The sequence below is a fragment of the Struthio camelus genome, chromosome Z, assembly GCF_040807025.1.
Source record: "Struthio camelus isolate bStrCam1 chromosome Z, bStrCam1.hap1, whole genome shotgun sequence".
NCBI classification, from domain to species: Eukaryota; Metazoa; Chordata; class Aves; order Struthioniformes; family Struthionidae; genus Struthio; species Struthio camelus.
This window is the reverse complement of record NC_090982.1, coordinates 77,512,433-77,540,077: the sequence shown is the minus strand read 5'-3', so window position 1 is coordinate 77,540,077 and position 27,645 is coordinate 77,512,433. Positions and strand designations below refer to the sequence as shown.

Sequence of the window (27,645 nt, the reverse complement as noted above, 5' to 3'; positions counted from 1 at the left end):
CTTTCAGGTGATGTGTATGACCTGGCTGGCCAAAGGATAGAAATAAATGAGGTAAGTGCTCAAGTGCTAACCGGGCAGGCTCTGTACTTTCCGCATAGGTGCCAGTGGACTCTTGGTATATTCCACCGAGGCACAGTTCATGCTCATGATCCTCTTGATCCTGACAACAGGGAGGTCGGTTCTGACGGGCCTCAGAGGATTTTCAGAATTGCATTCCCCTTCAGCACGCCTGGTTTACACCTGCACGGAGGGCATTCTGAGTGCCTGCTGTTCCCTCAGCTTCACATGGCATCCTACTGCATGCCCAGCTCCTCTGAACACTTGGCCATTGCTGTTTGTCGGAAACCTGGACGTTAGTGAATTTTATTATCCTTGGCAGTGAATTAAAGCTTTTGCTGGGAATCAGTGAGTTCAACTTGTATCTGTAAGAAGGTCACTGTCAAATTCTCCTAATGTCTGGACATTGGAAGGTGTGGAAATGAGTGACCTTCCCATTTCTATCTAGCCTCTGCCTCTGCTTGCTGGCACAAACCTGACTGTCTGGGATTTTAATGCCTAAAATGTTTGAAAACTGTATGTAGTAATTCAGGTAACAAATGGCAAGATGATGATCAAAATGCTACTCCTCATTCCAGTGATTCATTTCCAAGCTCTTTAAAACTTAAATTATCCATTGAAATTGTCTATTTGTACTGAGTGCTGTGCCTACAGACTGCCCTCACTCAGGCAACAAAATGAGAAGGGCTGACTTGCTTAGGGAGGGAGAGATGCTGATTTGCTGCCAACCAGCTGCCCAGCAGCTTCTCCTGCCCCTGCTACCCCAGAGAGCACAATCCTGCAGGTCAAAGGGCTGCTTCTCACACATCTGTGGTGTTGCAGTGTCCAGAGCTTGTTGTGCAGGCTACTGGGGGAGCAGAGGGACTGCGCTCTTTTGGTAAGTGTTAAATGTCAGCTTACACAGGTCAAAAGCATGACTTCCCATCCTGGAAACTCTGAGCTCTCCAGGGATGAGGAGGGAGTCTGAATGGTCCCGGGCAGGCTCAGCGGTGCATTCCTCCATGACACATCATACTTTGAGCTTCTGGCTGTTTCTCAATATGTTCCACTCTGTTTGGAGTGGAGGCAAAAAGGGCAGCGCCTGTGGAGCTGAACCTTTACATCATTTTTTTGCCATCCTTTTTCATATCAGGTTTTTTTTCTCTTTCTGTGGGAGAATAGGGTGGGGAATACAGCCTTTTGAATTGTTTTAAATTGGGCCTCCACATTCACCTTTTGCTGACAGCCATCGAAATCAGGAGCATAATGGCTCCAAACAGGCATGTGTTGTGAAGGCAGGCATTTCTGCACTACAGAAATCCTTTAGCAGGCACCTCATAGGAGCATTTACTTAGTACAGGAGGCATCTTTAGCTAAAGAGGTCATCAGTTGGAGCGCTGCTTTGAAAGGCACCTCAAGTGCCTGTCCTATTCTGTGATTCAGTGGCTTACACAGCCTCCCATTTATTTAGATTCATCAGCCTTTCTTGTCAATAGCCCTATAGGAGAGGGATTTTTTGTAAAAGTAACAAAGAGAGGGGGCTATGGTGGGCAGTCACTGGTGTACAGACATAGGAGTGCTTTACAGATAATGCTGAACCATATTTTTGCAGAACACAGAGAAGGTTGATTTCTCATACAACCAGTTAGCCGACCCAAAGTTTGCCTTCTATGACCACAGCCTGGTTGAAGCTGTGAAGCTGAGTGATGTCCCAACGCATAGGTTCTTCCGGCTGCTCTCACTCTGTCACACAGTAATGCCAGAAGAGAAGAAGGAAGGTGAGGACTCTTGAAGGCACCGGTCTGAGTGGCTAATGTCCACCCTGCATCACAGTATGTCTTTTCTTCACAGAAGCTGTAACTGGTCCTTTTGACTCCCTGGTGATTTTCTGTAGTGTATGGCTACATGCAAATCTGTGTCTTTGGAGATTCTGCATGGGAAGACCAGTGCCACCACTCCCCATGTGTTCCCATGGTGGAAATGACACTAGTGCAACCACCACATCTCTGAAATTTGGAAATTTCAGGTGCCAAAGCATCCCCAAGAAGATGGGTAGATGGCTTGCCTCACTCTGCCTCTGCTCTGCACCAACTCCTATAAAGAGTAGAGCATATGGCACCTATCTACTGGAGACTCATTAGCTCTCCTCATCCAGTGTTCCTGCAAGTATGGGCCTGTTAGGATGAAGTTCCATCTTTCCTGGTGCTTTAAGGGCTAGAATTGTTAATACGTGCAAGATGAAAGTATTGATGAGAAAAACACATACAGATGTAACTAGAAGTCCTTAAACCCAAGGAAGTTGGCCTCCCAGTGAGATCTTTTGGACTCCAAAGAGAGTGATAAAGGCCCCAAAAAGAGGCTAGGATCTCTTGCACTGGCCTAGGGGATAGAGTGGATGGAACTAGATGGAGAGATGTGATCACAAGGTGCTTTTTAGTGCTAGGTCTTTGCAGATAGCTAGAAGAGCAGATGGCTAACTGCTATGTAAAGTCTTTGATCCTGTATTTGTTTAGCCTCAGGAGCAAGATAGAAGTGATATTACTTGTCTTTCTTGCATGTCAGGTAACTTGGTGTATCAGGCCCAATCTCCTGATGAGGGAGCCCTCGTCACTGCTGCCAGAAACTTTGGATTTGTTTTTCGGGCTCGCACACCGGAGACCATCACTGTTGTGGAAATGGGAGAAACAAAAATCTACAAGCTGCTGGCTATTCTTGATTTCAACAATGTGCGCAAGCGAATGTCTGTTATTGGTATGTCCTCCTCGCTCCCTTCTTTCTTTCCTGACTTCTTATGCTCTCAAGTTTGCCCTCATTCTGCTTAGATGCCTTTCCCACGGACAGCTCCTTTGTATCACTTTCTGAATACTATTTACTTCTCAGTGCTTGCGATGGGCATCCTCAACCATTCACTAACACAGCAACAGTGCTAGATAAAGATCTAATCTGTGTAGGTGGGAGGACATCTTCACAGCTGGACCACAGTGATGGAGCAGCTTCCTGAAGACACTAGGCTTTCTACACATTTCATCTCCTTCATAACAAAGCAGGATCCTACTTCCTTCCGGTCAGCTTCAAAATTATCAGCAAAAGCTGAGGAAGTGGGAAAGGAGAAAGCAAAGACAAGAAATCCAATTTCCCACAGGGGAAATGGTGAAACAATTCAAGAAACCTAGTGTAGCCTTTATTAATCCTGCAGTGTCCTCAGATACTTTAGGGACTGGGATGGCATAACTGCAACAAGAGAGTGGCAGCACCTCTTTTGGCAGCAGGACTGTTCTCTAGCAGCAGACTGTTTTTGTCTTTTGAACATACATGTCCTCCTTGAGGTGCTGTTTGTAGGCACCACATAGTCTAACAGAGCATCTGTTCAGACCAGTGTAGTCTGGGAACTGTCTTCTGTGCCACTGCCACTGAAGTTGAGAGTAGTTACATTATCTTCTGTTCTAAGCAAAGCGCATCTCAATTCCCGGCAATTTGCCAACACGTGGCAGAGTATGGATGTCTTTAAAAACCTTTATTTGTTTAGAATGCAAGTGCTATGAACGCTGAGTGTCCGGTATTTGTAGAACTATTATTCCTCTTCCTTGTAGTGCGGAGTCCAGAAGGTGACTTGACTTTGTACTGCAAGGGGGCTGACACCATTCTTTATGACCTGCTTCATTCATCCTGTGAGTCTCTCAAAGAAGAGACAACAGAACACCTGAATGTAAGTGCTTCCTTCTGCACAACAGCTCTGCATTTGATGGTTGCCTTTTGTCCATGTATTCAAACCTTTCTCATGCCTTCCTCTGGACTAGAAATGCAATTTGTATTGAGATGAAGAGCAGATCTCAAAAGCAATGCCCAAACATCAAGTATTTTATTATTTTTCATGGGGAATGAAGGAGGAAATTAATTTATAAAGTCTCTGGTGTCAAATCAGTTGCCTAAGTATATGCATCAGGTGCCATTTGAAGTGCTCTAGCATATTCCATATATCTGCACATAGCTGGCAAATGCAATGCAGGACATTTAAAAGACCTGTGTGTCTTTGGAATAGGAGCTGGAGACCAAGATAGGATAATTGGGGCATCGGAAATGGCACTGCACATCTGTGTTTTGGTAACTAAATTGCACCTAAGTCTGCTGTTACTGTACAATGCATGCACCCAGTACATTCAAACATGCCTTGGATTGGAATAACTCAGGCAATGAGTAAAGGGCCACTGAGCCTTTCTCCTTCTTGAATACAATCTAGATCTGCAGTGATTGTGATCTGAGAGGCCTCAGTCAAAAAGGACTACACAGGCACTGGGGCATACGCTGGCTCCCTCCCTCCCCCTCCAGATCATATAGGGGTATATTGACTGGGCAGCTTGGAAAATGTGGCATTCAAACTTGTGGGTTTCTATATTGTTGATGGTGTATGCTGTGAGGTGATTACTCACACAGGTGGATGTTTTGCCCAGTGTTTACTCCCTTGTGATACCAGATTCTGCTGGTACAGTGCAGAGCACAAGGTAACAGAAAACCTTGCTAGAGAGGTTGCAATGGCACAGACATCTCTGCTCACTGCCCTGAGGGAGCCAGGGAATGTTGCCAGTGAAGGAAGGGCCAGAGCACCGGGAGATGGGCTGTCAGTAAGGTCAGTTCCTTATGCAACTTTACTTCAAGCCTGTTCTTTCAGAATCCACAAGGAGAGAGAAATTGTATGTCCTGTTACGGGAAGGAAGCCTTCAGTTTGCAGAAAGGGTTCTCTGTTATCTTCCAAACACTGAGGTGCATATCTCCAGCTAAGCATATGCAGAAAGGGCACTTACAAGGACTTGCTGAGATGCCATGACTGATGGTGCTCACACTAAGCAAACAGTTGGACCAGCATTTGCACCTATAAAAATGTTGAGCACTGCTGAATTTCAATTTAAAGCTGAGCTCAGTGTGTTTTATTTAGGTCTCATTATTCTGAATCTCATGTTGAGAAATATCAATGAGGGAAACAAGTGCCTCGTTAACGTAAAGCTTTAGAATGAAAACACAGGAAAGCCCTTTTGAATTTGTTTTCTGTAAGGGCAGTGGCTGGCAATCATAAAGTGATGTGGAACTAGCTGTTAAAAAATACCCCTAGGTTTGTGGTCTAAGGTGTGATTTTTCACCTTTCCTTTGCAGACTTTAGGTAAGAAGTTTGAAAGAAAATGGTTATTTGTAAAGAGGGTTCTTTGTAAACCCGAGTGAGGAGACTATTCTTCTTTGACCTCTTCTGCCTCACCACTGTCTCACAGGAGTTTGCTGGTGAAGGTTTGAGGACGCTCGTTGTGGCCTATAAAAACTTGGACGAAGAATACTTTGAGGACTGGATCAGGCGTCAACATGTAGCAAGCACTGCCTTGGAAGGAAGGGAAGATAAATTGTCGGAGTTGTATGAAGAGATTGAAAAAGATTTAATGGTTGGTATTTCATGGAATCTGGGCCAAGCTCTGGGGGAGGTGGCAAGGATAGCGGTTTGTCAATAAACAGCTCAGTATGGCTTCAGTAAACATTGTTCTGCAAACAGCTCAGTGCGTTGTGAGCCTGGAGTGGTTTGGAACAAGGCAGTCCTGGGTTTTCACTGGCACCTCTGTGAGAAGCCAGTAACTGGGGTGTCAACCATCAGTGCATGGGAACAGTTTTATTTTAACTCACAAGGGTGTCAGAGTAGCTTTCTTGTGATGAAGCAGCATACCAGAGCTTAAGGGAGATGACAGAGACACAAATATTTCATAGCTATCCCTTGTACATGCAAATGGCTGATGTATTTATTCTTCTGTCTTTGAAATAGCAGGCAGTGAATAGTCCCCAGGTTCCCCTCCATTTCAAAGAGTGTCATCTTTGTTCTTGCAGCCCTGGGCAAGATGGAGGATGATGTCCATGAAGTTGTTTGTGTCGGTTTGACACAGGGCTCAACTGTGATCTTCAAGTCATTCTTTTCTCCATGAGTATTACTACAGCTTTTTGAACACTCCAGGGTTTGCCTGTGTTTTAGAGCCATGAATAATGAATGAAAAGGATGAGATGTGTGGGATCTGAGGGGAAGCAATTCAGCTTTTGCACGTGCAGCAGTGCTCTCCTGAAATCTTGGAAACCCTGGGAGCTGTATGGTTGCTCCTTCCATTAGCTGTATGTTCAGGATGCCAACAGGGCCAGCAAAGAAGTAGGTGCGAGCCTAGAAGCTGCTGACCTTTGGAGGCAAGTGTAAATTGCATAGTACAGGGGGAAGACTGCTGCCCTCCTGGGTCTCAGTACAGCAGTGGAAAGTGCTAATTGTCTAGTCCAGAGAATACATCACACAAATGCCTTGTGGAATGTGTGCAAAGGAGGAAAGGCATGCAGGTTTAGGAGGCTAAGGAGCCAGCTGCTTTGCAGGAAAGGACTATGAAGCTCATGGCCTGAGTAGAGAAGAGGTCATGGGCTTGCAGGAGGAAGAAGTGTTGTTCAGAAAGTGATTACACCAGACCTTCTCTGTACCCTGTGCAAGAATGGCTTTACTTTCAGAAGGTGCCACAGGGAGGGACAGAAGGTGGATGTAGGAAAGCCTGGCTTGTGAAAGAGAATGGATTTGAAGGACAATGTCAGGAAGGAAGTAGATGAGTCTTGTGTTGGTGTAGAGGAATGTCAAGCATCAGTCTGCTTGACAGTCAAGAATGGGAGTCCCTGAGTTTAATGCTAGGGGTCTTTACAGGGAGTGAGGAGATAAAGGCAGCACGGGGTGGAACAGGGATGGAACATGGTTATGTTCAGAGCTTTGAATACAAAAATGCAATTTAACATTGACTGTCCTAAAAAATAAGGAAGAGCCACAGTAAGGAAGGAAGCATGCTTGTTCCTCCAGCTGCTTGTACACCAGGCCATGGGCAGACAGGCAAAGGCCTGGCATAACTCACAGCATGATTGTACAGCTGTCCCTATTATCATTGCCAAGGCACAGATACAACAGTGCTATTGTACTTTTCTGCAGCTCCAGAAAGACAGTGTCTGTGGGGAGTACAAACCCTTATTCGATATTCCTGGGCATATTTGACATCAGTGTCCATCTTTGGCCTTCTAACCCAGACTCAGAGGGCTGCCAAGGATGAGCAGGTACTCCCAGGAGATGGCTTTGTACGCTATGAGCATTTAACCTCTTGGTAGCTGGACCATGGACCACTACTGTAAAATGTGGATTGTGCATCTTTGAGATGCCTATAGAGAAGTTTCTTCAGAGTTGTTGTGTGCACTCATAACACTCTTAACAGATGAATTATGAACATCCCAGGAAGCCAAAAGGGATCTTGGGATGAAAGCCAAATGCTGAATTTAGTCCCCCAACAGCAGGAGGTAGGTGGTGGCAGATGCTGCCTAAACCTGAGCTAGCAGTGAAAGCTTCATATTGCTTTGACGTCAGGTTAAAGCCAGCAAGCGTCTCCAAAATGCAGAAGAAGCAATGACTTTACCATAATGCAAGTTTGCGTCTTGTGCAGCCTGTGATTTATAGTGCTGTGTGGCAGCATGGAGCAGGGATGGAGACAACTCTTTTGTGGGCTGGAGGGGATGCTGCGCAGCCATGTGACAGCTGCTGTACAGTATGGCTGGGAGCAAGCTCCACACTGGAAGATGCATATGGAGGTTTGGGGTCAGGGATCCACAGTTCTTTTAGTCACAGTTAAATCTCTACCTGCTGTGAAAAGGACACATGGGAAAATATGAAGACTATTTGTAGCCCTGCAAACATGTTGGCAAATAATTTCATGCAAAGTCACAGTCCAACTTAATCTGGGGAATTACGAAGTAGAGTGTTTGCAGGATCAGGGCCATAGTCTGTACAGTAGAATTGCTGAGGAAAAATGAAAGTCATCTCAGCCTTGCTCCTGGATTTCATTTGTGCTTGCTTAAGTAATTAGCTGGAGGTCCAGTGCTCCTCCTTTGTTAGTGATGAGAAGACTTACAGGTTCCCTACTGTTTTCTGTTAAGCTGCTAGGTGCCACAGCGATTGAGGACAAGTTACAAGATGGAGTCCCACAGACGATTGAGACTCTTGCTAAAGCCAGCATTAAGATATGGGTTCTGACCGGAGACAAACAAGGTAAAGAGGCTACAATTTTGGGTGTTTGTCTTCTCTCCCATTGGTGGGATGATTCTGCTAAGATCCATGGTCTGATTCTTTCTCCTTTTAAAAACTGCACAAAGGATAAGCTTACAGGGCTTTGCTTGGTTGCCATCTAGACAAAACTCCAATTAACTGGAATTGGATCAAATAACTGTAGCTAGTGGCTGTTCTTAATTCCTATCCTAAGGCTGGAGATAGTATGGATATTAGCATCCTTTGCCTTTGAAGTGATGACGGAGAGGATCCCATGGTCCCTGTCCTATGCAAAGAACAAATGCAGCCAGGAAGCAATATTCCTCATATTCTTTTCCACTATGAGAAAGAAGAGGTATCACTTTAGTAAAGTCAACTGTCCTGGTGAGGAAGGCTGGAAAAATCTAGTCCTGCTTTCCAGGAACTGGGGTATGGCCTAATGCTAGAGTTGATGTCAGGTCACTTTTAATTTGGTCCTGGGATTAATAATCTGGAATGAAAATGGGGGAAACACAGGCTTTTGAAGAAAGCATTAAGTTAGAAAGAATTTTGAATAGAATCCAGTGATTTCGCCACTGGATTGGGGGATAAATAGTGACTTTACTGAAACAATGGTATTTCAGGGAGAACAAAACTGTTGGCAAGTCATTTCATTCAAGAAATGAGCAGAGAATTTTTGAGACTGATCAAGTGTTTCAATTTGTTATGTTCAGAATGAAATAGTTTTGCGTATGAAATGCCAAAATATTGTTTTTCAGTATTTTCTGAACAAAAATTCTTGATATTCTTCTTCAGAATTATGGGATTTTTGGAGGGGGAGGGGTGGAAATTGACCTAAATTCCAACAAAGAAAGAAAAAGATTTTTAAAAAGTGAAATAACCTGAAAAAAATTTGAATCAGCTTGAAATGTTTTGGATGATCCAAGTGTGTGGACTGATGGATGTTTTAAGCTTTTTAGTTTTGATAGAATTCATTTTTTTTCTGTGGTCTTGCAAAGCCATTAGCGGAGATTTGCTGCTATGTTCATCAAGGAGACTCTCCTGGTTCAGTTAAACTGTTGGCTCTGAAAGGCTCAGGGCTCTCTTGGACGAGGAGGAGAGTTTTTGTCATGTATCTAAAAAGGCGGGAGAGATTGTGGGGTGAATTCAGGGCTGCTAAGATGGGTCATCTTCCTGGTTTATCTTTCCCAGAAACTGCAGTGAATATTGGTTACTCCTGCAACTTGCTGAATGATGACATGGCGGATGTTTTTATTATTGAAGGCAGCACATCTGACGACGTACTTAATGAACTCAGGTAAATGGCTGAAATATGCAGCTTCATTGCTGTGTGCTGACAGAGGAATGAAGCAGCTTTGTAGTAGTCCATCTTTTCTTTTCTGTATGCTTTGCCTGGTGCAGCTCACTGCAGGGACCTTGGCTAAAGGTTAGCTAATTCCCTGAATGATCCAGCAGCTAGTTGCGCATGGTATAGATATCTGCGAGGAGAAACGCCAAAGCTTCTTGATCCAACAGGTTAAATCTACATAGATGTATAAGGAAGCAGACTCAGGCAGGCAGAATGGGTTGACATTGGGCTGGTGATTGGGAGCCACAAAGCCTTTGGCTCTATGCCTGAGCTATGCAGTTGCTCCACTGCTGTGGTAGTTCATCCACACTGCGGTTCTTTCCCTGGATATGTTCCTCTTCTAGCACTACCTGGAAATTTCCCTTGCTTCCAGGGCCTGCTCAGGAGACATCACTTCTTAGGTTCAGGGAAAAATGGGGAAGTCAGACCCTTTTATTTTGAAGGAGATGGTTGCCAGAAAACATGAACAGAAATTTGGGATGGCTGTTGAGATAATGTTCTTCACGACACTCAGATGATTTGTTAGACTCTAAGTCAGCCCACATTTAGCACACATTTATTAGAGTTTTAAAAGCATGTGGGTGAATTGCATGAACGAGAGCAGCTAATCCATGCATGCTGTAGTGGGGATACAGGGAAAATTGAACTAAATTAGCAACAAGAAGCATAGTATTTTTATTTTCATAAAGTTGATTTAATAAAAAATATCTGTCTTTGTTTGCAAGCTATTAATTATTCTTCTGGATGTTTTTTTAGGAATGCAAGGGAAAAGATGAAGCCAGACTCCTTTCTGGATAGTGACGAAGTTAACATTCAGTTTGCAAAATCTTCCAAAAAAGCAAAAGTTCTACCTGACGAACAAGCAAATGGGGTGTACGGTCTTGTTATCAATGGCCATAGCCTGGTAAGGAAGGTTCAGTTATGTTAAGACTGAGTTCTCGTAAGACCTTAATGTGATAACGATATACTGGAAGTCTGAAAATGCTGAAAAAACTAGCCTTAGGGGTCTAGATTTTTTTTCCTAGTTGGAGGTTACGTCCCGAGCTCTTGATAATTCTTGTAAAATTGTCGGAAGGAACTTAGAACCATTAGTTGTTATCTGAGAAATCAAGGGTGCTGAACAAGGTTTCATAAGCCTGGAATGGGGAGAAATTGGCCCTGAAGTGAGGTGAAAAGGAGGAGGAGTAGGGTAGCTGGATTAATTTTGATTTCCAGAAAGTTACTGAAGAAATAATCATGCAATCTATAGATGCACCAAGAAGATAAGGTAACATCAGAGATGGATTTCAAGTATGTCAAGAACATACGTGCTTAAATATATCTGTTTTCCACTAATGGATAGGATAGATACCATGTAACTTGACTAATAAATCATTCGATCTCCCATTATGTTTTTCCAAGCAAACTGAAGTAATATGATCTAGATGAAGTTGCTATGTGGCAGATGCAGGACTGCTTGGAAACTATGACTCTTAGTGGCTCATTGTTGGTCTAAAACATATAAATAAGTGGCACGTGCAGGGGGCTATCCCACATCTATTCAATATTCAGTGTTTTAATTAACCGCTTAAAAAGAGAGAAAGCTTCTTAAATCTGCAGATTACACCAGCCTGGGAGGAACTGCAGACTTGAGGGAGTTCAAGATTAGATTTGAAAATAATTTTGACAAATTGAAGTGATACTTTGAAAAATAGAGAATGCAATTCAGTAAGAACAAATGCATTGTTCTTCACTTTCGTGTAATCATCAGCTGCACACACAAAGGATCAGAGAGGCTCATATATGAGAGCATCATCTGCAAGGTTTGTGAAGAAAACCTTCTGCTCCATTTGGCATTGGTAAAGTCTTAGCTGAAGTACTGCAACTAAGTTGGGCCCTTTTCTTTGAGAAATACTTAGACCACCTAGAGAGAGTACACAGAAAACTGCAAGAGTGATCATGCATGATTGAGAAAGCATGAGGGAAAACTGAGAGAGTTAGGGTGAGTAAAGAAAACTGATCTGTCTTGAGAGTAGTCTTCAGATAATAACAGGTAAAAGAACTAATGGGCTTAAACTGAGGCAAGAGAGTTTGAGGTTAGGTTAGATGTCTTTCTGGTGTGAATATTGAAGCACTGGAAAAGATTTTCTGTCCTTGAAAATTGTTTAGAACAGGTTAGAGACAGAACTGATTTAGATACAGTTCATCCAGCCTGGGAGAAGAGTTAGATTAGGTCAAGCTTATGTGTCTACTGTATTTTGCTTTCCCAGACTGCAGGATAAGCAAATAGGAAGAGATGCCGAGAGGCAGGAGGCACCGCCTTTCAGAGGCAAGATGCTTCTGTTTTCTGTAGCTGCTAGCTCTCTTGATAAGAATCAAGCAAATTTAGCTCCCAGACCTGCAAATTACTGTTCATAATCTCCTCATGCTCCACCTTTGGCTTCTGTACGATGGTTGCTGATCCATGAACTTAAAAGAAGACTTATCTGGCACTGTCTACATTCTTAAGTATGCTCTCTCCCTCTGCTAGTGCTGTAGAGTCAGGATATTGTGGGAAAAAACATCTCTAACTGTAGTGTCTGGCCAGTGTACTAAAACTAAACCATGAAAAGGTCTGTTTTTTTGAGCAAGCCTGCCTGTCACTGATGGCAGGGAAGCAGGGGTGTTGGTGACTCACAGCTCTCGCCTTTAAGAAGAAAGGGCATCTGACCTAAGGATTGGCTGCCTTATGTAGAAAGGGCAGCTGCCCTGCTGTTATGGCTTTGAGGAGGAGACAGTCATGTAGATTCCTTCCATGAGTGTCTGCTGAGAAGAGACACCAAAGCACCGACTCAAGGAGCACAATCAGTAAGAAATATGAAAAGCTAACACTGCTCCCTCCTTCCCATGTAGAGCTGGAGGGCTAACAAGACACCCAATTAACTGTACATTTCCAGAATAGAAATAACACGACTGACTGAATTAAAAGGTCAGCACTCAGAACAGAGTTGTGTTCTGTCTGGTTTTGTGTTTTGCTTTCTCATGCCCATCTGAGTACAGCTTTTTCCATTTTTTTTTAATTAAGTACTCCCAAGTTGAAATCTATGCCATTTATACCACAGATCTGTCAGAACTTAAAAGGTAAACCAAGAAGCATGAGCAGAAATTCACTCGCATGGAGATACGCGAGCTTGCTCAGGTCCAGAAACAGGTGTGTTAATGCACTGCTCCCATTGTTTGACGGTTCTGCTGCACTGTCAGGATACATTAGCCAGAGTGAGTGTTGTGCTGATAGGACAACATCGCAATAGTACAAGCATCTCAACAGTAAGTGTTGCGATGCTTCCAAGACCAAAGCTGGTAGATTTATTCTGCATGGCATTATATCGTGCCGCATGGATATTCCCTTGAACCGAATGGCCAGATTCCGTTGAGGTCACTTTTAGCGAAGCGACGACATATGTATTTTTGATGAGAGAAACACTTGCTGCAGCACTGGGAATATCAGCTCAGCCCTGGAGACCTTTCAGGCATCTCACACCTTCCTTATGCTGAATGAAAGAACTGGATTAGTTCTTTTTTATTTCCCACTATTTCTGCTTTGTAAGGCTGAGAATTGCTGCTAGCCTGACTCACCCTTGCCTTTTTTCTCAGGCCTATGCACTGGAAGAGAATCTGGAGCTGGAGCTGGTGAGAACAGCCTGCATGTGCAAAGTGGTGATCTGCTGCCGGGTGACTCCACTGCAGAAGGCCCAGGTGGTAGAGCTGGTGAAGAAGTACAAGAAGGCAGTGACTCTGGCAATTGGAGATGGGGCTAATGATGTCAGCATGATCAAAAGTGAGTAAAGGCATCCTGTCCTGGCTGATGGTCAGCATGCTCTAGCAAACTGGTGGGCTACTGTATCTGCTGTGCTGCCATTACTTGCTATGGCAGGTGGGTAGGAGCAGCTCTTTGCTGTGAGCATACTTCAGGCTATAGGACTTGGAAGCAGAAATGCTTATTTGAATGGCTTCTACATATTCTTCTTTGTGGAATCAAGGTGGCTGGGGCTAAGTTTCTGGAGATTTCTGCAGAGCACTGTCACTTTGGACCAGTCACGTCTCCTGCCTTCGAGGGTACACAAGACTGGTACTACTTTAGTGGCTGTGTTCCTGCCACCAGAGACACTAGAAGCTAAGACTGCACTTATTGTCTATTTCTTCATTTCTGTCCACTGATCTTTCAAGCGTGTTTTGTTTATAGCTTGGTTACTTGGGAGAGTATGTTAAAATCTGGCAATGCTGAGCCAGCGCAGCATACTAGACTTATGAGAATAGGAAGATCAACTGTTAACGCTCCTGCTCAGAGGGAGACTTCTCAACCCTTATGTCCTGTGCCAATACACAAGGATTCAATTTCTGTCAGCATCCCCGACTCTGTCAAATCGACCTTCATCCGCTGAGGTCGTTAGATTCAGATCCACTGGTTCCCTCCCTCCACTGCTCCCTGGGGTCAGGTAACCCTCACGTCTTGCCTCCAGAGTAGACAAAAGCCTGTAGGGGCTGTGACATGTACACCTATGTCTGTGTGACTATCATCACAGTGGCAGTGCTAAGAATAAACAAATTTATTTCAGAGAGGTGGCCTATCAGCAATGCAAAAGGAAAATTTTCATGCTTGTAAATAGTCTGTATAACGGTGTATAATTTTTTAATGTTTCCACGTGGTCTGGGGTCACTTGTCATTTATCTCCCTTGTCTTATGAAAAACAGGCCTCTAGGCCCCTTCGTTCTTGAGTATCATTCGGTGCTACATTACCTCAATGAACTTATGAAAAAAATCCCTTAACTAGGTATAATTAAATTAAGATTATTCAGAAGGGCCTATTGCTGATCTTCCTTGTGTTAATTTGCAAAAATTGATTAACTGGAGCCTTTTAATTAAGAAAGCAAAGGCTAAGTAGGGAGCTTCAAGGAGATAAGTCAGGCAGCCAGTCAAGAAAGGATAAGAAAAGCAAGTTAAAACGTACATGATAACTAGAAATGAACCCCGCCACTACGAGAGGGTTGGGACTTTGGGATTTTATCAACTCACTGTTCCATGGAAACCTCTCAGTCTAACCAAACTCCAGCCATCAAGATTGTTCTCATTAGTTAAAGCTGTATAATTAGCTGTCACATTAAACTTACGTCCATGTTTAATAAACCCAAGTTACTATTAAAGCAGACATGACTCTTCTATCTAATTATTTGATTGAAATAATAAGGCCCAGAAAATGTAAAATGGTGACAGTCTGCCTTGTGCCACTTTGCTTTAGAAATCTGTAAGGAGTTTGTTGGTTTGGAGCTTTCACCTGTCTGGAGCGATGTTTTAAGGCTGCTAGAAGAACATGCATGCATATAAATACTAGTCACATCTCAATAGAAATTAAAGGTATTTCTTCATAACAGCAGTGATATTTTGTGCCGTTGATAAACATTAAGAAAGAAAACATGAACGGTCACTGAGGGTGTAATTCCATTCAAATAACATAAGCCCAGTTACTGTAAATGTATCACTGTAGCCAAAAAAATACTGCCACTGAAAAAAATAGTTTCTCCAAATCAGGTTTTTTTTTTCGTAAGTAATTTTACATTTGACTTTTTCTGCTCAGGCTGGGAGGGAATTAACGCAGTGTACCAGTGTGGCCGGGACATTTAAAAAATGGAGTTATCAAAGCTCTCACTGTAATGACATGACCAATCATTTTCTTGTTGCAGCTGCGCACATTGGGGTTGGTATCAGTGGCCAGGAGGGGATGCAGGCGGTCTTGTCCAGTGACTTCTCCTTTGCACAGTTCCGTTATCTCCAGCGCCTGCTCTTAGTCCATGGCCGGTGGTCCTATATCCGCATGTGCAAGTTCCTCAAATACTTCTTCTATAAGAATTTTGCCTTCACATTAGTGCATTTTTGGTATGGATTCTTCTCTGGCTTCTCAGCACAGGTAAGTCAGCTTCTGTTTTCTCACGATCAAGTCTAGCATTTTCAAGCAAAGTATCTGGAAACATTGTAAAAGTGTAAATAAAATAAGCCGTTCCCTCCACCTTACTGAAAGGTACACAGGCTTGTCTTTTCCAGCTGTGCCACTCTAATGCAAATATTGCTTCCTTCATTGGACAGATGGTAAAGGACAGATGCCTGAAGCTGTTTAGGTGCATTATGAAGCAGATAGCTACCTCATGGGATTTTTGAAAGTGACTGACTAGACTAACTAGACTGACTAGAGCTATCAAACAAGCGTACAGATTAGAGAGAGGCCTGACCACTTTGGTGCGGATCTGTATAGGGCCTATGACTGCCTTTGTAATACATTTAAAGCAGTTAGTTTAACTCCAGATTGCTTGTGTGTTTCAGCAGCTTGTAAGAGAAGCAAATCCCATGCAACAAAATATGCAGCTTTAGTTTAAGATAAACCTATCTCCACCCCATAGAGCACCACACAGTTAGTGTGAAAATATTAATCCTGGGGCCGAGTATGCAATGGTGCAGGAAACACCTGCCTGCTTGCAGCCTGCAGCAACCCGCAGCTCCCACCTGGTGGCTGCCACTGTGCCAGCTACTTAGCAGTGCCTGGGGCAGTGCCACAGGCAGCTGGGGGCCCTGGGCTGGCCGGGGACCAGGGGTGTCTGCCCTGTCACTGCTATCCTGGTGCTCAGAGCTTTCTCTCACACAGGAGCACTGCCACTGAGAGCTGGGTACCATTGGCCAGTGTGCTTGAGGTGACCAACAATGTGTCTTTTGTGCTAGGCTTAGATGGGACTCCAGTGGTGTTCTGGCATATTATTTTAGAGGTGAACGTTGCCTTCTGCAAATATAGGAATGAAACAGTTACAGGCAGACTGCACCAGGGCTGTCATTTCATTAGGACTCAAGAACAGTCATACTAGGCTAGGCCAAAGGGCTCTTTGGCCCAGTACCCTGTTCTGGCTGTGGCCAGTAGTGGATGCTTAGAAAACAGGACTAGCATAAAGAGATCCTTCCCCTGTGTATTCCCTCAGCTTCTGATAATGCACAGTAGTGGACTGCTGAGCTTGACATTATACTTTTGGTCTCAGGACTGTTCTGAACAAGATGTTCCAGCATTTCATTGTGTATACTTTTAGGAGAGATGGAAAAGGCAGCATTTTGCTAACTCCATGCTCTGTTTTTCTCTTTAGACTGTATATGATGAGTGGTTCATTACGCTTTACAATTTGGTATATACCTCCCTCCCGGTGCTAGGAATGAGCCTCTTTGATCAGGTATCGTTTCTATCACTACTTGGATTTTTTTATAGGGGTGCTTTGAACTGGTTCTATGAAGCAAAGCAACTGACTCTGGCTAGCTATTGTGGTAGCCCCTGAAGTAGTTTCTTGCCAGTGACCACTAGGAGCACAAAAAAAGGACACACAAAGGAGGAGATTGTATATTGTCTTGAACTGGACAGTGAGTTTCAGTGTGTGGCGGGACTTTTGGGTTAGCCTGTTGACTACAGTAAAAGCCGCCATTGCAACGCTCCCCTGACCTAGTCGTGTCCTGTTAGTTCTGTTCCCTGAAGCCTGACTAGTACCTTTTTAATGACCACACAGAACAGTGAATGAACTAGACCTCTGAAGATCTCCTGAGCTAGGCTTTCTTTGTTCAGCCTTTTTAATGGTGTCCTTCCTGCAGTAATTTCACATGTGCATTTCTACCTTATATGCTTTTATTGTTCAGCAATACATAGAAGCATAGAAATACATGTTGCTCCTACATGTCTTTTACAAATGTGTAGGAACTTGCTACTCACACAGTGATTCATAGTGTTCAGCTCTTTTAAGGAATCTAACTCAGAGGGCCTTTCCTATGTGTGGACCTCTGTACTTACTAACCATTAGCTTCCAGGAACCTTTTAGGAGAACAGGTTGTACAGCCTGCTTAAGAAGAAATGTGCCTTCATTTTTTGCAGTGCTTGTCAGTTTTTTCAGCACAAGGTGAAATTCAATATGGAAAATGTGCCTAGGTGACCTTGGGATGTGGCATGCTAGTCAGCACAACTGAGTGAATTGTGTGCAAAGCCTTTTCTTGTGGAAATGTGCCTTCTCAGGGGCATGGCAACATTAAGTGGTCTTATGAGGTCAGTTGGGTAGGTGCCAGCAAACGGCTCTAATCATCTCCTCTCTACTTTCAGGATGTGGATGATCGCTGGAGTATGCTGTTTCCTCAGCTCTATGTGCCTGGCCAGCAAAACCTCTATTTTAATAAAATAGTGTTTGTCAACTGCATGTTGCATGGGATCTACAGTTCCCTCATTCTCTTCTTCATCCCCTATGGGGCCATGTACAACACAATGAGAAGCGATGGGAAAGCCATTGCTGACTACCAGTCCTTCGCGCTGATGGCCCAGACCTGCCTACTGATAGTGGTGTCTGTACAGGTAAAGCAACCCTGGTAACGTTTTTAGGAATTCATTATTGTTTTAAGAAGGCAGCATCTGGAGGGGCCACTTGAGATCCTGTTAGCATTCTGTTTGCTGGTGCATCTTGCACTCTTTCCAAAAACATCTCTTCACACCGGATTATTCTCTGCAGTTCAACAGACCAATGGATTTGGGTGTCATGAAGGATCAGGGCCACAGGAAGACAGAACCTCTGCCTTGGGAAATTTACAGTCATAGTAAACAAAACAGCTGTTTTGTTTAAGGCTGGGAGAAGAGAAGGACTCATTCCACTTTTTCAGGATGGGTTTAAAGAACAGGATTGTCTCTCTGCTAGCAGGCAGTTATTTATAAGGTCTCAATTGTGGTGCTGCCTCTGCAGCCTGGTTCGATGCATGATGCAGATGCTAGAGCTGCACTTGATGGAAGAAGTGACTGAGATTAGGATAGTAAAAAATTCAGATGATATTGGCAGGATGAGAGAAACTTCTCAAAAGAAAATGTCATCTATCTCACCTCTCTAGATAATGGTTTATGCTGTGTGAGGTGTTATAGGTGCCTTCTAATTTTTGATAGCTAGATCACAGCATGGGGTAAGGACATAAGTAATGGCCCCTTCGAACCTAGTATCCTCTCTCAAGCGCGGGCCACCAGTGAATGCTCAGGAAGAGGGCGAGAACAGGGCAAATGAGTAATGCTTGTCCCGAATGTTCTTCCAGCATCCTATGATCTGTGGCTTGGGTATTTCTTGAGCCTTGAATCGTGTCTGTGTATCTGATAGTACATACTGTTTTTAATATGGGTTCGTAGGAGAGGCCAAGAGCTTCTCTCTTGGTTATTACACATAGATTTTGGAGCAGGAGGGTACAGATGGCATAACAAATAACTGTCTCAGGGGGGTGGGAGTGATGTGAAGAGTGGTGGACAAGATCTCGAGCTGCGTTCAGCATAGATACACTAAATAATTAAGGCGCTGACAGCAGCTGTATTGCTCCATTCTTTCAGATTGGCTTGGACACGGCTTACTGGACAGTTGTGAACCAGTTCTTCATCTGGGGCAGCCTTTCTGTTTACTTTGCTATCACCTTCACCATGTATAGTGATGGCATGTACCTGATCTTCACAGCCGCATTCCCATTCATTGGTAAGCCCTCTGACAATTCTGAACTGCACTCAAAGTGGGCAAACTGCTGGGCTTAACTCTGTCAAGTATTTCTACTATGTGCATAGGAAGAGCTCTCAAAAAGGCAATAACAAGCTGCAGAACATATCGATTGCCATTTCCACAAGAAATTCCATGGTATTTCTGCAGGCTGCTGGGAATGCTTATTCTGAATCCCATCCATCCATGTGGACATGTGTCCCATGTTCACTTCCTTGCAAAAGAGTGCACATTCACACAGCGACAGGAATAATCCTTTAAATAAGTCCACAGAAGTGGATGGAAAACTTTCTGCTAGCTCTTTTCTATTCTGTTTCCAGAGCCTTACAAATATTTAGGAGCATTTTGTTTGCAGAAGCGTGTGTGTTGTCCTCAAAATAAGTTAATGTGTTGGTGTGGGAGGGCATAGAAATCCAGCAACCTTACTCTACATAAAATCTTTCTGAACACATGCAAAAAGTGAAGAATAATATAAAAATTAATCTCGCTCCTGAGACTGTGAGCAGGAGGGAGACATAAGCTCAGCAAAATAATTTAGCCATTTTAAATAGCTCTGTCCATCTATATCAGTACTGACAGAGTTTTGCTGTGAAACTCTACTTCTAAAATGCTGAAGCACGTTGCTTCAAATCTCAAGTTGGTGTAGTAATCAACGCCTTGGATTTGTTAAGCCAAGGCCTTTTCTGCCCATCTGCAGTACCAAGGTGCTTGGCCATTTTAGAAATGTCTGAGATGTAGGTCAGCTGTAAGGTATTTTTCAGGTAGATGGCCAGATCCACTGTAGAGATGGCTTTTAGTATCAAAAGTTCTGAGTGAGAGAAAGTAGAGTGTCTGTTCAGTTTCCAAAGACAGCTGGTAATCCGCTTACCAGGGACATCTGTATCTGCTGTTCTGTTGATACTACCTAGGCCAAAATACACGTAATGTTGAATACCACTTAATAATGGTCTCACTGTGAGACCATTTTTTATGAAAGCGCTTCAAGTCTGGACTCAATTAACCTGACTATTTTAATTTCAGCAGAGTTGTAATACGGCAGAGTTTGGCTAACTGAAAAGAAGGCATTCAGCAACTTTACTGCCAACATCATTAAACACAGTAATGAGGATTTTGCAGGCTATTTGTTCTAACCTACATTCCTTAAGTTTTTGGAAGAGCCAACAGTGAGCACTTTAGTTTTAAAGAATGTGTCAGTGTCATGTCACCACATGGCAGCTGCTCTGCCAATATACCTGGTAGGCTGCTCTGTCTGTGCAGACTCCCAGAGCAATGCACACGCCTCTCTCATAAAAGACTGTGATCCTGCCATCTACTGGGCACCCAGAGGCAGTACCCCCTATGCTTCAGGAAACAGTGCTGGCAAATAAGGAAATACTATTCTTTCTTTTTGACTGGAGTCCTGGATTGCCGCTGAAGAAGAGCTCTCAAATATTTATCCATCAACCTGTTGCAGTGATTTGACTCTTTGTAAAGGGATAAGGCATTCACTCTGACATCTTTGTCTCCCTGAATAGTTGCTGCAATTCAGCCTGAACGCTGCTTTCTTCTTTGCTTGTCTAAGAAAGTTATGACGGTGTTACTGTCCTCTCTGCAGCAAGTTGATTTCACAGTTGGAGTATATTTATATTTATATTTATATTTACATTTACATTTACATTTACATTTACATTTACATTTACATTTATATTTATATTCTGGTCTGTTTGCCAAGTGCTTTGGAAGGTGAATAAGGGTGAGAGGTGTTGCTGTCACGGTTTTAATCATGCTCTTGTTTTTCAGGTACGGCTCGAAACACCCTCAGTCAACCAAATGTGTGGCTAGCAATCTTCCTCAGCATTGCCCTCTGTGTGCTGCCTGTAGTTGGCTATCGATTCCTGAAGACTCAGTTAAAGCCAACTGCCAGTGATAAAGTAAGGAAATACGCTCATAAACCAGAAACCCTGCTCACTGCCACCTAAGCCTACTGAGAGCTGTATCACAGGGGCCTGGCCTTAGTGTATGTTCCTGGAAGTGCAAGTGCTGCCATCCTTCTGTCTCCTAGTCCCTTAAAAAGGAGGACTGAGCATGTGTTTTGGCGCAGTTCAAGCCATCTGCAGCTGGGAGCAACGCTGAGATTATTTAGACATGGATTAGATCACACTGGAGTGAGGAAGCAGCACTATTTTTAGGTGCAGGGTTTCAGGGTGTGGCTCAGTGGCAAAGCAGTGGCATATTTCACAGTCAGCAGTGACACCTTTCTGCCGTACAGTTTTTAGCCTGGCAGACTGCACCTCTTCACCCTCCTGCTATGCGTACATGGTTGTTGGGGATTTTTTGGCTTGAGAATTTACTTCCTTTATAGCCAATGGTTATATTCCCCCTTTGAAACCAGCTGCCCTCCCATGCCCACAAATATGGAGATGAGGCCAAGGAGAGGCTGGGAGAGGTGGAAGGGGCAGAGAGTGCCCAGCTCACTAGAGCCAAGCCGCTCCTGAACAAGATCAGTGTAAATGCAGCTCCCTGCACTGCCTTTCAAACAGATATCTGCTAAATGTTGCTGCCACCTGGTGCTTCCTTCCTCTTCCTACACTAAGCTGTGAAACAACAGCATCTCTGAGCAAAGTCTGGAGGGGTGGCACTTGGTCCTCAGTGGCTGTCTTGATCAACCTTGGGATGTCTGTAAAGGTCCTCAGGTGCTCCAGGGCTGTTTGAGGAGGAGTGAAGAGGAATTCTCAGCCCTGGCAGAGGGGGTAGATGGGTGCTAGAGAAGATTGCTAGGTTGGAAGGTCCTCAGCACATGGTTAGAGGAAGAAGTTCAGATTGTTCAAAATATGCAGAAGTGGGCTGAATTTACTCTTCAGCTTAGTAGAACTCTTTGACACAGATGTGACCTGGAATCACGGTCTTAAGGCTTTGAGTTAGCCTCTCTCTCTAATGCCAAATCGCTTCACTTTTCTACTTCCTTCAGAATTTGTCTGGGAAGCGAATTATCACAGGAGAGGAACATTTAGGTTTTCTGCTAGAGAAATCCCTAGTCTGAAAAGAACTAAACACAGGCCTGATGATCAGAGAGCCCAAGTACCTACAGCTGCCATTGTCCCAAGCAGGCAGGGCAGAGGTTCGACATCTCTGCCTCCCCCTGTGGAGGGACCCACACTCCCCCTTTTCCCAAGGAATATAAGAATCTATCGATCACCATTCTCATCATAAAAAGCCTTTATATATTGAAAATCCCCTTTAGTAGCCTGTTTTCTAGATTAAGTAAGCCAATTTTTCAATCTTTGCTTTCTGGACTTCTTTGACTTTGACATGTTCGTTTTTTTGATTGAAGTGCCTGAAAGAGCTTCAGCAATACCCTATCTGAGGGCTCACAGTGCTGTGAGGAGTAACAAATGGAAATCATTCTCTCCCATATCTTACAGATGACATTCCCAATAATGCCTTCTGGAGTAAGATTTGTTTTTCCTTTTGCTGAAGTGCTCCCATGGTGCTTCAAGTTCAGTTCCTGCTCGGCAGCCCTTCCTGCCGTCCTCGTGTTTTGTCAGTCATTGTTGGCTTTGGACCCATGCTTTTGTTTCCTCTTCTGAGCTCCTCTTTTGCTGCACTCATGGATAATGATGTATTTCCCACTTGTTCAGTCTTATTTTCTAATTTCAGGTCCTACGCAAGATCAAAGAAGCCAAAAAGAGGCCACCTCCACCCTCACCCAAGAGGCGTCTGCGTCGGACCAGTACCCGCCGCTCCGGCTATGCCTTCTCCCATCAACACGGTTTCGGAGCGCTCATTATGTCTGGGAGAAACATGCGGCCAAAATCACCTTTTGCTACAACAGGAACGTTCTCACCCAATAGTGAAAAAAACAAACACAAGGGACTTTAAAAAAAAAGAGAAAACTTAAAGGGCTGTCAGGAAAGGAAGCTGTGCTCCTTGCAAAGCACCGAGCCAGTGGCTGCTCAGAGGTCTGTCCTGTGAGCTACCAAAACAAGGACTTGGACCTTTCTTTTTACCCACAGGCAGTCTCCGACTGCAGCTTCTGTTCCAAAGAGATATGCTGCTCCTAGGGAAGTAAGGGAAGAGTAGGGAGAGCAGATGAATTAAAGCTGTTGTTTTGTATTCCAGAGGGCCTCCCTGGAACAAGAGAGAGAACATGCTGTGGGAGGCTCCTTCACTCACTGAGATTGTTTATGATGCCATTTTTTTCTCCCTTTAACTACATACCTCAGAACAAAGTGAAGTCCAAGCTGAGGAAGAGACAGAATTGGTGATGCCTTTTTCATTCACATGCCTGCCTTTGTTTCTGTCATGAATCTGTTCTGGGCCATGTTCCTGGGCTGACAGTATTGACCCCAGGTGTGCCTTAGCTCCAGCTATACAACCCCCAAGTCCCCAATCTTTGTAATATGTGTAATTTTGTAGCTTTTTGACTATAATGTACACCACCACTTCAGAAAGCATGAGTTGCAAATAACCTCCTTCCAGACTAATAGTTTCTCAGAAGATGGCCAGTGCCACAAGCACAACTCTCTTCCTGCATTTGCAGCGTGGAGGTGCTGCAAGCTCAGAAAAATGTCTAGTTGGTCAAGAGACAAGGACTTGACATTCATCAGACAGCCCTGTATCTGCAACCCAAATCTGCTCTGTGGTAAATGATCGTTGTTCTCAGAGCCGTCTCAGGTGTTGTAGCTGGGCATCAGCCATTTCTTTTAGACTTAAAATAGAAGGGCAAAAGAATTTCAGGCTCCCGTATAGATCAGGCCATAAAATCTAGCACTGAGGAGGCCAATACCTCAGCTAGGACTCGGCTGGGAGTCTCCAACACCGGGTGGCTTTTCTCACCCTAACAGACTGAGAAAAATTCTGTCTTCCGAGACACATGCACATCTGACTTGATGGAAATTATACAAGAAATAGCAGAGGGACAGATGCTATTTCACTGCTAGTGCAGGGTGTCCTGCCCTTTACTGTGCTGGTGCTGTTTGTCAGTGCAACAGATGAAGCGTGATCTGGTTGCTCTTTCACCCTCCCCTGATGGTCAAGTTTCAGAGGAACTTAGTGAGGGCTCAGGGGCCTCTGCAGAGTTTCGCTGTGGTGGCTGGTATTTTATTCAGAAAGGTTCATATGTCAGTCATCACTTCCAGAGAGCAGAAGGCTCCACCAAATCCTATCAGTCTGAGTGCCAGCAGAGGGACCGAAAATGCACAAACACAGCCAAAGACATGATGATATTGAGAAACTGGGACTTGCTCGCTGGTTTGTTACACAGTGCTATAAAACTAGCATCAGTAGATTATTAGGTGGAAAGCCAGAATGAGAATCTGTCCTGCCAGTGCGGCTGAGCTGTCGAAATGGAGCCTTTTTTGTGAAGCCTTTGCTGTTATATTTTCTTGGCTTCTTTACGGAAGTTTAGACTTTCCTTCTTTTGAATCAGGATTTTTGCACACTAATCATCTGATATTTATTGAGTTCTCTGCCTTGAGCCTCTGAGCTATCGGTAGAGGCAATGTGTCTTGGCAACAGGCCAGCCGTGTCCCTACTTCATCTGGTCTGCGTATAACACCTTACTGCCTGAGGTCCTAGTTTCAGCAGTTACTGTATTTATATATATATATATATATTTTAAGCTGTAATAAAAGGTTTCATCTGCCTGGATTTAACTCAGCACAAAAAAAGCGGTCTGTTGCACCTGCTGCTTTGAGAGGCTTGTTGCAAACTCTAGTATTAAATTTCAGTATAGCCAGTGCAAATTAGACCTGGGCCTGGATCCAGATTTCAGCAGCCTGGAGCTGCTTGTTAGAGAAGGAGCAATTTCTAATCCAGTGATCTCCCCTGCAAGGAGATGTCTAAATAAAGGGAGCACCTGTACCCTGACTGAGAAAACTCTGCTGTGATAGTTACTGCTCTTCACCTCCCTCTGATTTGCCAGTCACTTTGCAGAGACAATCATGGCTTTCTGGTTAGGATAATGCCTTTCACAATCAGCCTCCCTGGGGCTAGAGGAAAAAACAGGATTTATGCAGGTGAGCAGCTATCCCCACAATAGCCAGGTTGGCCTGTGGACTGACAGGCCTGTCAAAGCTGTTGCAAGTATGTAAAGCAGTGGACTATAATGCTGAGCAGTAGAGGCTGACCTTTTCCTAACAGAGCAAGGAAACTCTGAGACTGTGTCACTCTTCTCACATGGTTTACATGCAAGGCACTCCGCTTGCCTTGTGGCTGAAGGGGACTTGCAAATGCTGCATAGGACGTGTTGGTGAACTTGCTCCAGCTACGACTATTTCAATAGCTTGACAAGATCAACCTCTGAAACATATCAACTGGCAGTGATGTTCAAACTACATCACTCCTGATTTTTTTGTAAAATTATTTTTTAAAATAAAAAGAGATCATTAGGATGACTGATTCGTTGCCAGTCTGCTAATGATTAAAGGAGTTTATAACCAGATGTGTATGTTATTCCTAGATCTCCTGAAGTAAAAGGATAGGCTGTGGGAGGATGGATCTGGAATAATGGTCCTTTTAATTTAGTATCCTGATTTGGAAAACAATCAAGAAAGGAAGGAAGCTCCAGTGAACAACTCTGAAGAGTGAGCCCCTTGGAACAGCCCTGTGAATTAGTAGCTGGTTATCATGCCGTGAAGGTGGAATTCCCTACAATGAACTTCCTTTGTATCTTGTAAGTGAGATCTAGGTGTTCTTATCAGCCAAATTATCCTGCACACTTTTTTTGAGCTTCTGTTTTCAGTGGTCAGATGTAACAGCAAATTCAAAGTTTGCGTGTGCTTTGCAATAATGTTTTCTCAAAGCTGTTTTACAAACAAGACGTTTGTAAAAAATGGCTTGTGGGAGGGTAAGAGGAGTGAAAAGGCAAGACCTGATTTCTAGTGATGCTAACAGGTCACAGAGGCTCTTCCATCGTTTATTCACCTCCCTGAGCTCAACACCCCCCACCTCCCTTCTGCACAATGAGGCAACGGTAGCACCCTGCTTTGCATGAACGCAGAAACCAGAGTCCCTCAATAGCCATACTGTGATGAAGGAACCTCTCGACTGCAGTAACATAGTGAAGTAGCAGCAGGCCAAGGACACTCTTGCCTCTTTTTCCCCATTTTGAATGCAGTGGGTGAAACTGGCAGCGATGTCAGGAGGCAGGGCTGCTGCCCAGCATGCAGCGAGTTTGGGACAGGTGATGCAAGTAGCCTGTGTGTCACTGGGCCACTGAGCAGGCTGGCGGGAGTGTCAGTGCTGGCAGGTGGTAGAGGAGGTGGTTGTTGCTATGGTGGTAGTTAGAGGCACCATCAAAAGTGGGAGTGGCAGTAGAGGAGGTTGTTAGTGCAGATAATGGCTTGAGGAGCTGTTGCTGCCATGGGAGACATTTGGGGATGGTGGTTATGGATGGTGGTGGTGGATAGGAGTGTGATGAGTGTTGTGAGTGGCTGCTGGGGTGGCTGTTCCCAGAGGCGATGGATGAGAGAGGCAGTTTGTATGTGACTGCCGGGGCAGCCGTTGGCTGAGGGGGGGCAGTTAGTGTGTGGGTGACCGCCGGGGCGGCCGTTGGCTGAGGGGGGGCAGTTAGCGTGTGGGTGACCGCCGGGGCGGCCGTTGGCTGAGTGGGGGGGCAATTAGCATGTGGGTGACCACCGGGGTGGCCGTTGGCTGGGGGGGGGGCAGTTAGTGTGTGGGTGACCGCCAGGGTGGCTGTTGACTGAGGGGGGGGCAGTTAGTGTGTGGGTGACCGCCGGGGCGGCCGTTGGCTGGGGCGGGGGGGGCAGTTAGCGTGTGGGTGACCGCCGGGGTGGCTGTTGACTGAGGGGGGGCAGTTAGCGTGTGGGTGACCGCCGGGGCGGCTGTTGGCTGAGGCGGAGGGCAGTTAGCGTGTGGGTGACCGCCAGTGTGGCTGTTGACTGAGGCAGAGGGCAGTTAGCGTGTGGGTGACCACCGGGGTGGCTGTTGGCTGAGGGGGGGCAGTTAGCGTGTGGGTGACCGCCGGGGTGGCTGTTGGCTGAGGCGGAGGGCAGTTAGCGTGTGGGTGACCGCCGGGGTGGCTGTTGACTGAGGGGGGGCAGTTAGCGTGTCGGTGACCGCCGGTGTGGCTGTTGACTGAGGCAGAGGGCAGTTAGCGTGTGGGTGACCGCCGGGGTGGCTGTTGGCTGAGGGGGGGCAGTTAGCGTGTGGGTGACCGCCGGGGTGGCTGTTGGCTGAGGCGGAGGGCAGTTAGCGTGTGGGTGACCGCCGGGGTGGCTGTTGACTGAGGGGGGGCAGTTAGCGTGTGGGTGACCGCCGGTGTGGCTGTTGACTGAGGCAGAGGGCAGTTAGCGTGTGGGTGACCGCCGGGGTGGCTGTTGGCTGAGGCAGAGGGCAGTTAGCGTGTGGGTGACCGCCGGGGTGGCTGTTGGCTGAGGGGGGGCAGTTAGCGTGTGGGTGACCGCCGGGGTGGCTGTTGGCTGAGGCAGAGGGCAGTTAGCGTGTGGGTGACCGCCGGGGTGGCTGTTGGCTGAGGGGGGGCAGTTAGCGTGTGGGTGACCGCCGGGGTGGCTGTTGGCTGAGGCGGAGGGCAGTTAGCGTGTGGGTGACCGCCGGGGTGGCTGTTGACTGAGGGGGGGCAGTTAGTGTGTCGGTGACCGCCGGTGTGGCTGTTGACTGAGGCAGAGGGCAGTTAGCGTGTGGGTGACCGCCGGGG

At 45.2% G+C, this 27,645-nt stretch overlaps 1 protein-coding gene across 2 annotated transcripts in view; it reads left to right on the top strand.

Annotated features, from left to right (window-relative positions):
• Positions 1-25,367, top strand: part of LOC104150896 (phospholipid-transporting ATPase ID) — an 88,979-nt gene extending 63,612 nt beyond the window's left edge. For both annotated transcript variants that reach the window (XM_068926923.1, XM_068926924.1), the window contains exons 14-28: positions 8-51; positions 1,649-1,814; positions 2,599-2,787; positions 3,627-3,742; positions 5,295-5,459; positions 7,999-8,110; positions 9,299-9,404; positions 10,212-10,359; positions 13,068-13,251; positions 15,153-15,376; positions 16,590-16,673; positions 17,582-17,827; positions 18,833-18,971; positions 20,769-20,899; positions 22,626-25,367. In XM_068926923.1, the coding sequence (XP_068783024.1) occupies positions 8-51; positions 1,649-1,814; positions 2,599-2,787; positions 3,627-3,742; positions 5,295-5,459; positions 7,999-8,110; positions 9,299-9,404; positions 10,212-10,359; positions 13,068-13,251; positions 15,153-15,376; positions 16,590-16,673; positions 17,582-17,827; positions 18,833-18,971; positions 20,769-20,899; positions 22,626-22,847 (2,276 nt within the window). In that variant the 3' untranslated portion in view covers positions 22,848-25,367. The remainder of the gene's footprint in view (positions 1-7; positions 52-1,648; positions 1,815-2,598; positions 2,788-3,626; positions 3,743-5,294; positions 5,460-7,998; positions 8,111-9,298; positions 9,405-10,211; positions 10,360-13,067; positions 13,252-15,152; positions 15,377-16,589; positions 16,674-17,581; positions 17,828-18,832; positions 18,972-20,768; positions 20,900-22,625) is intronic.
• The last annotated feature ends 2,278 nt before the right edge of the window (positions 25,368-27,645 follow it).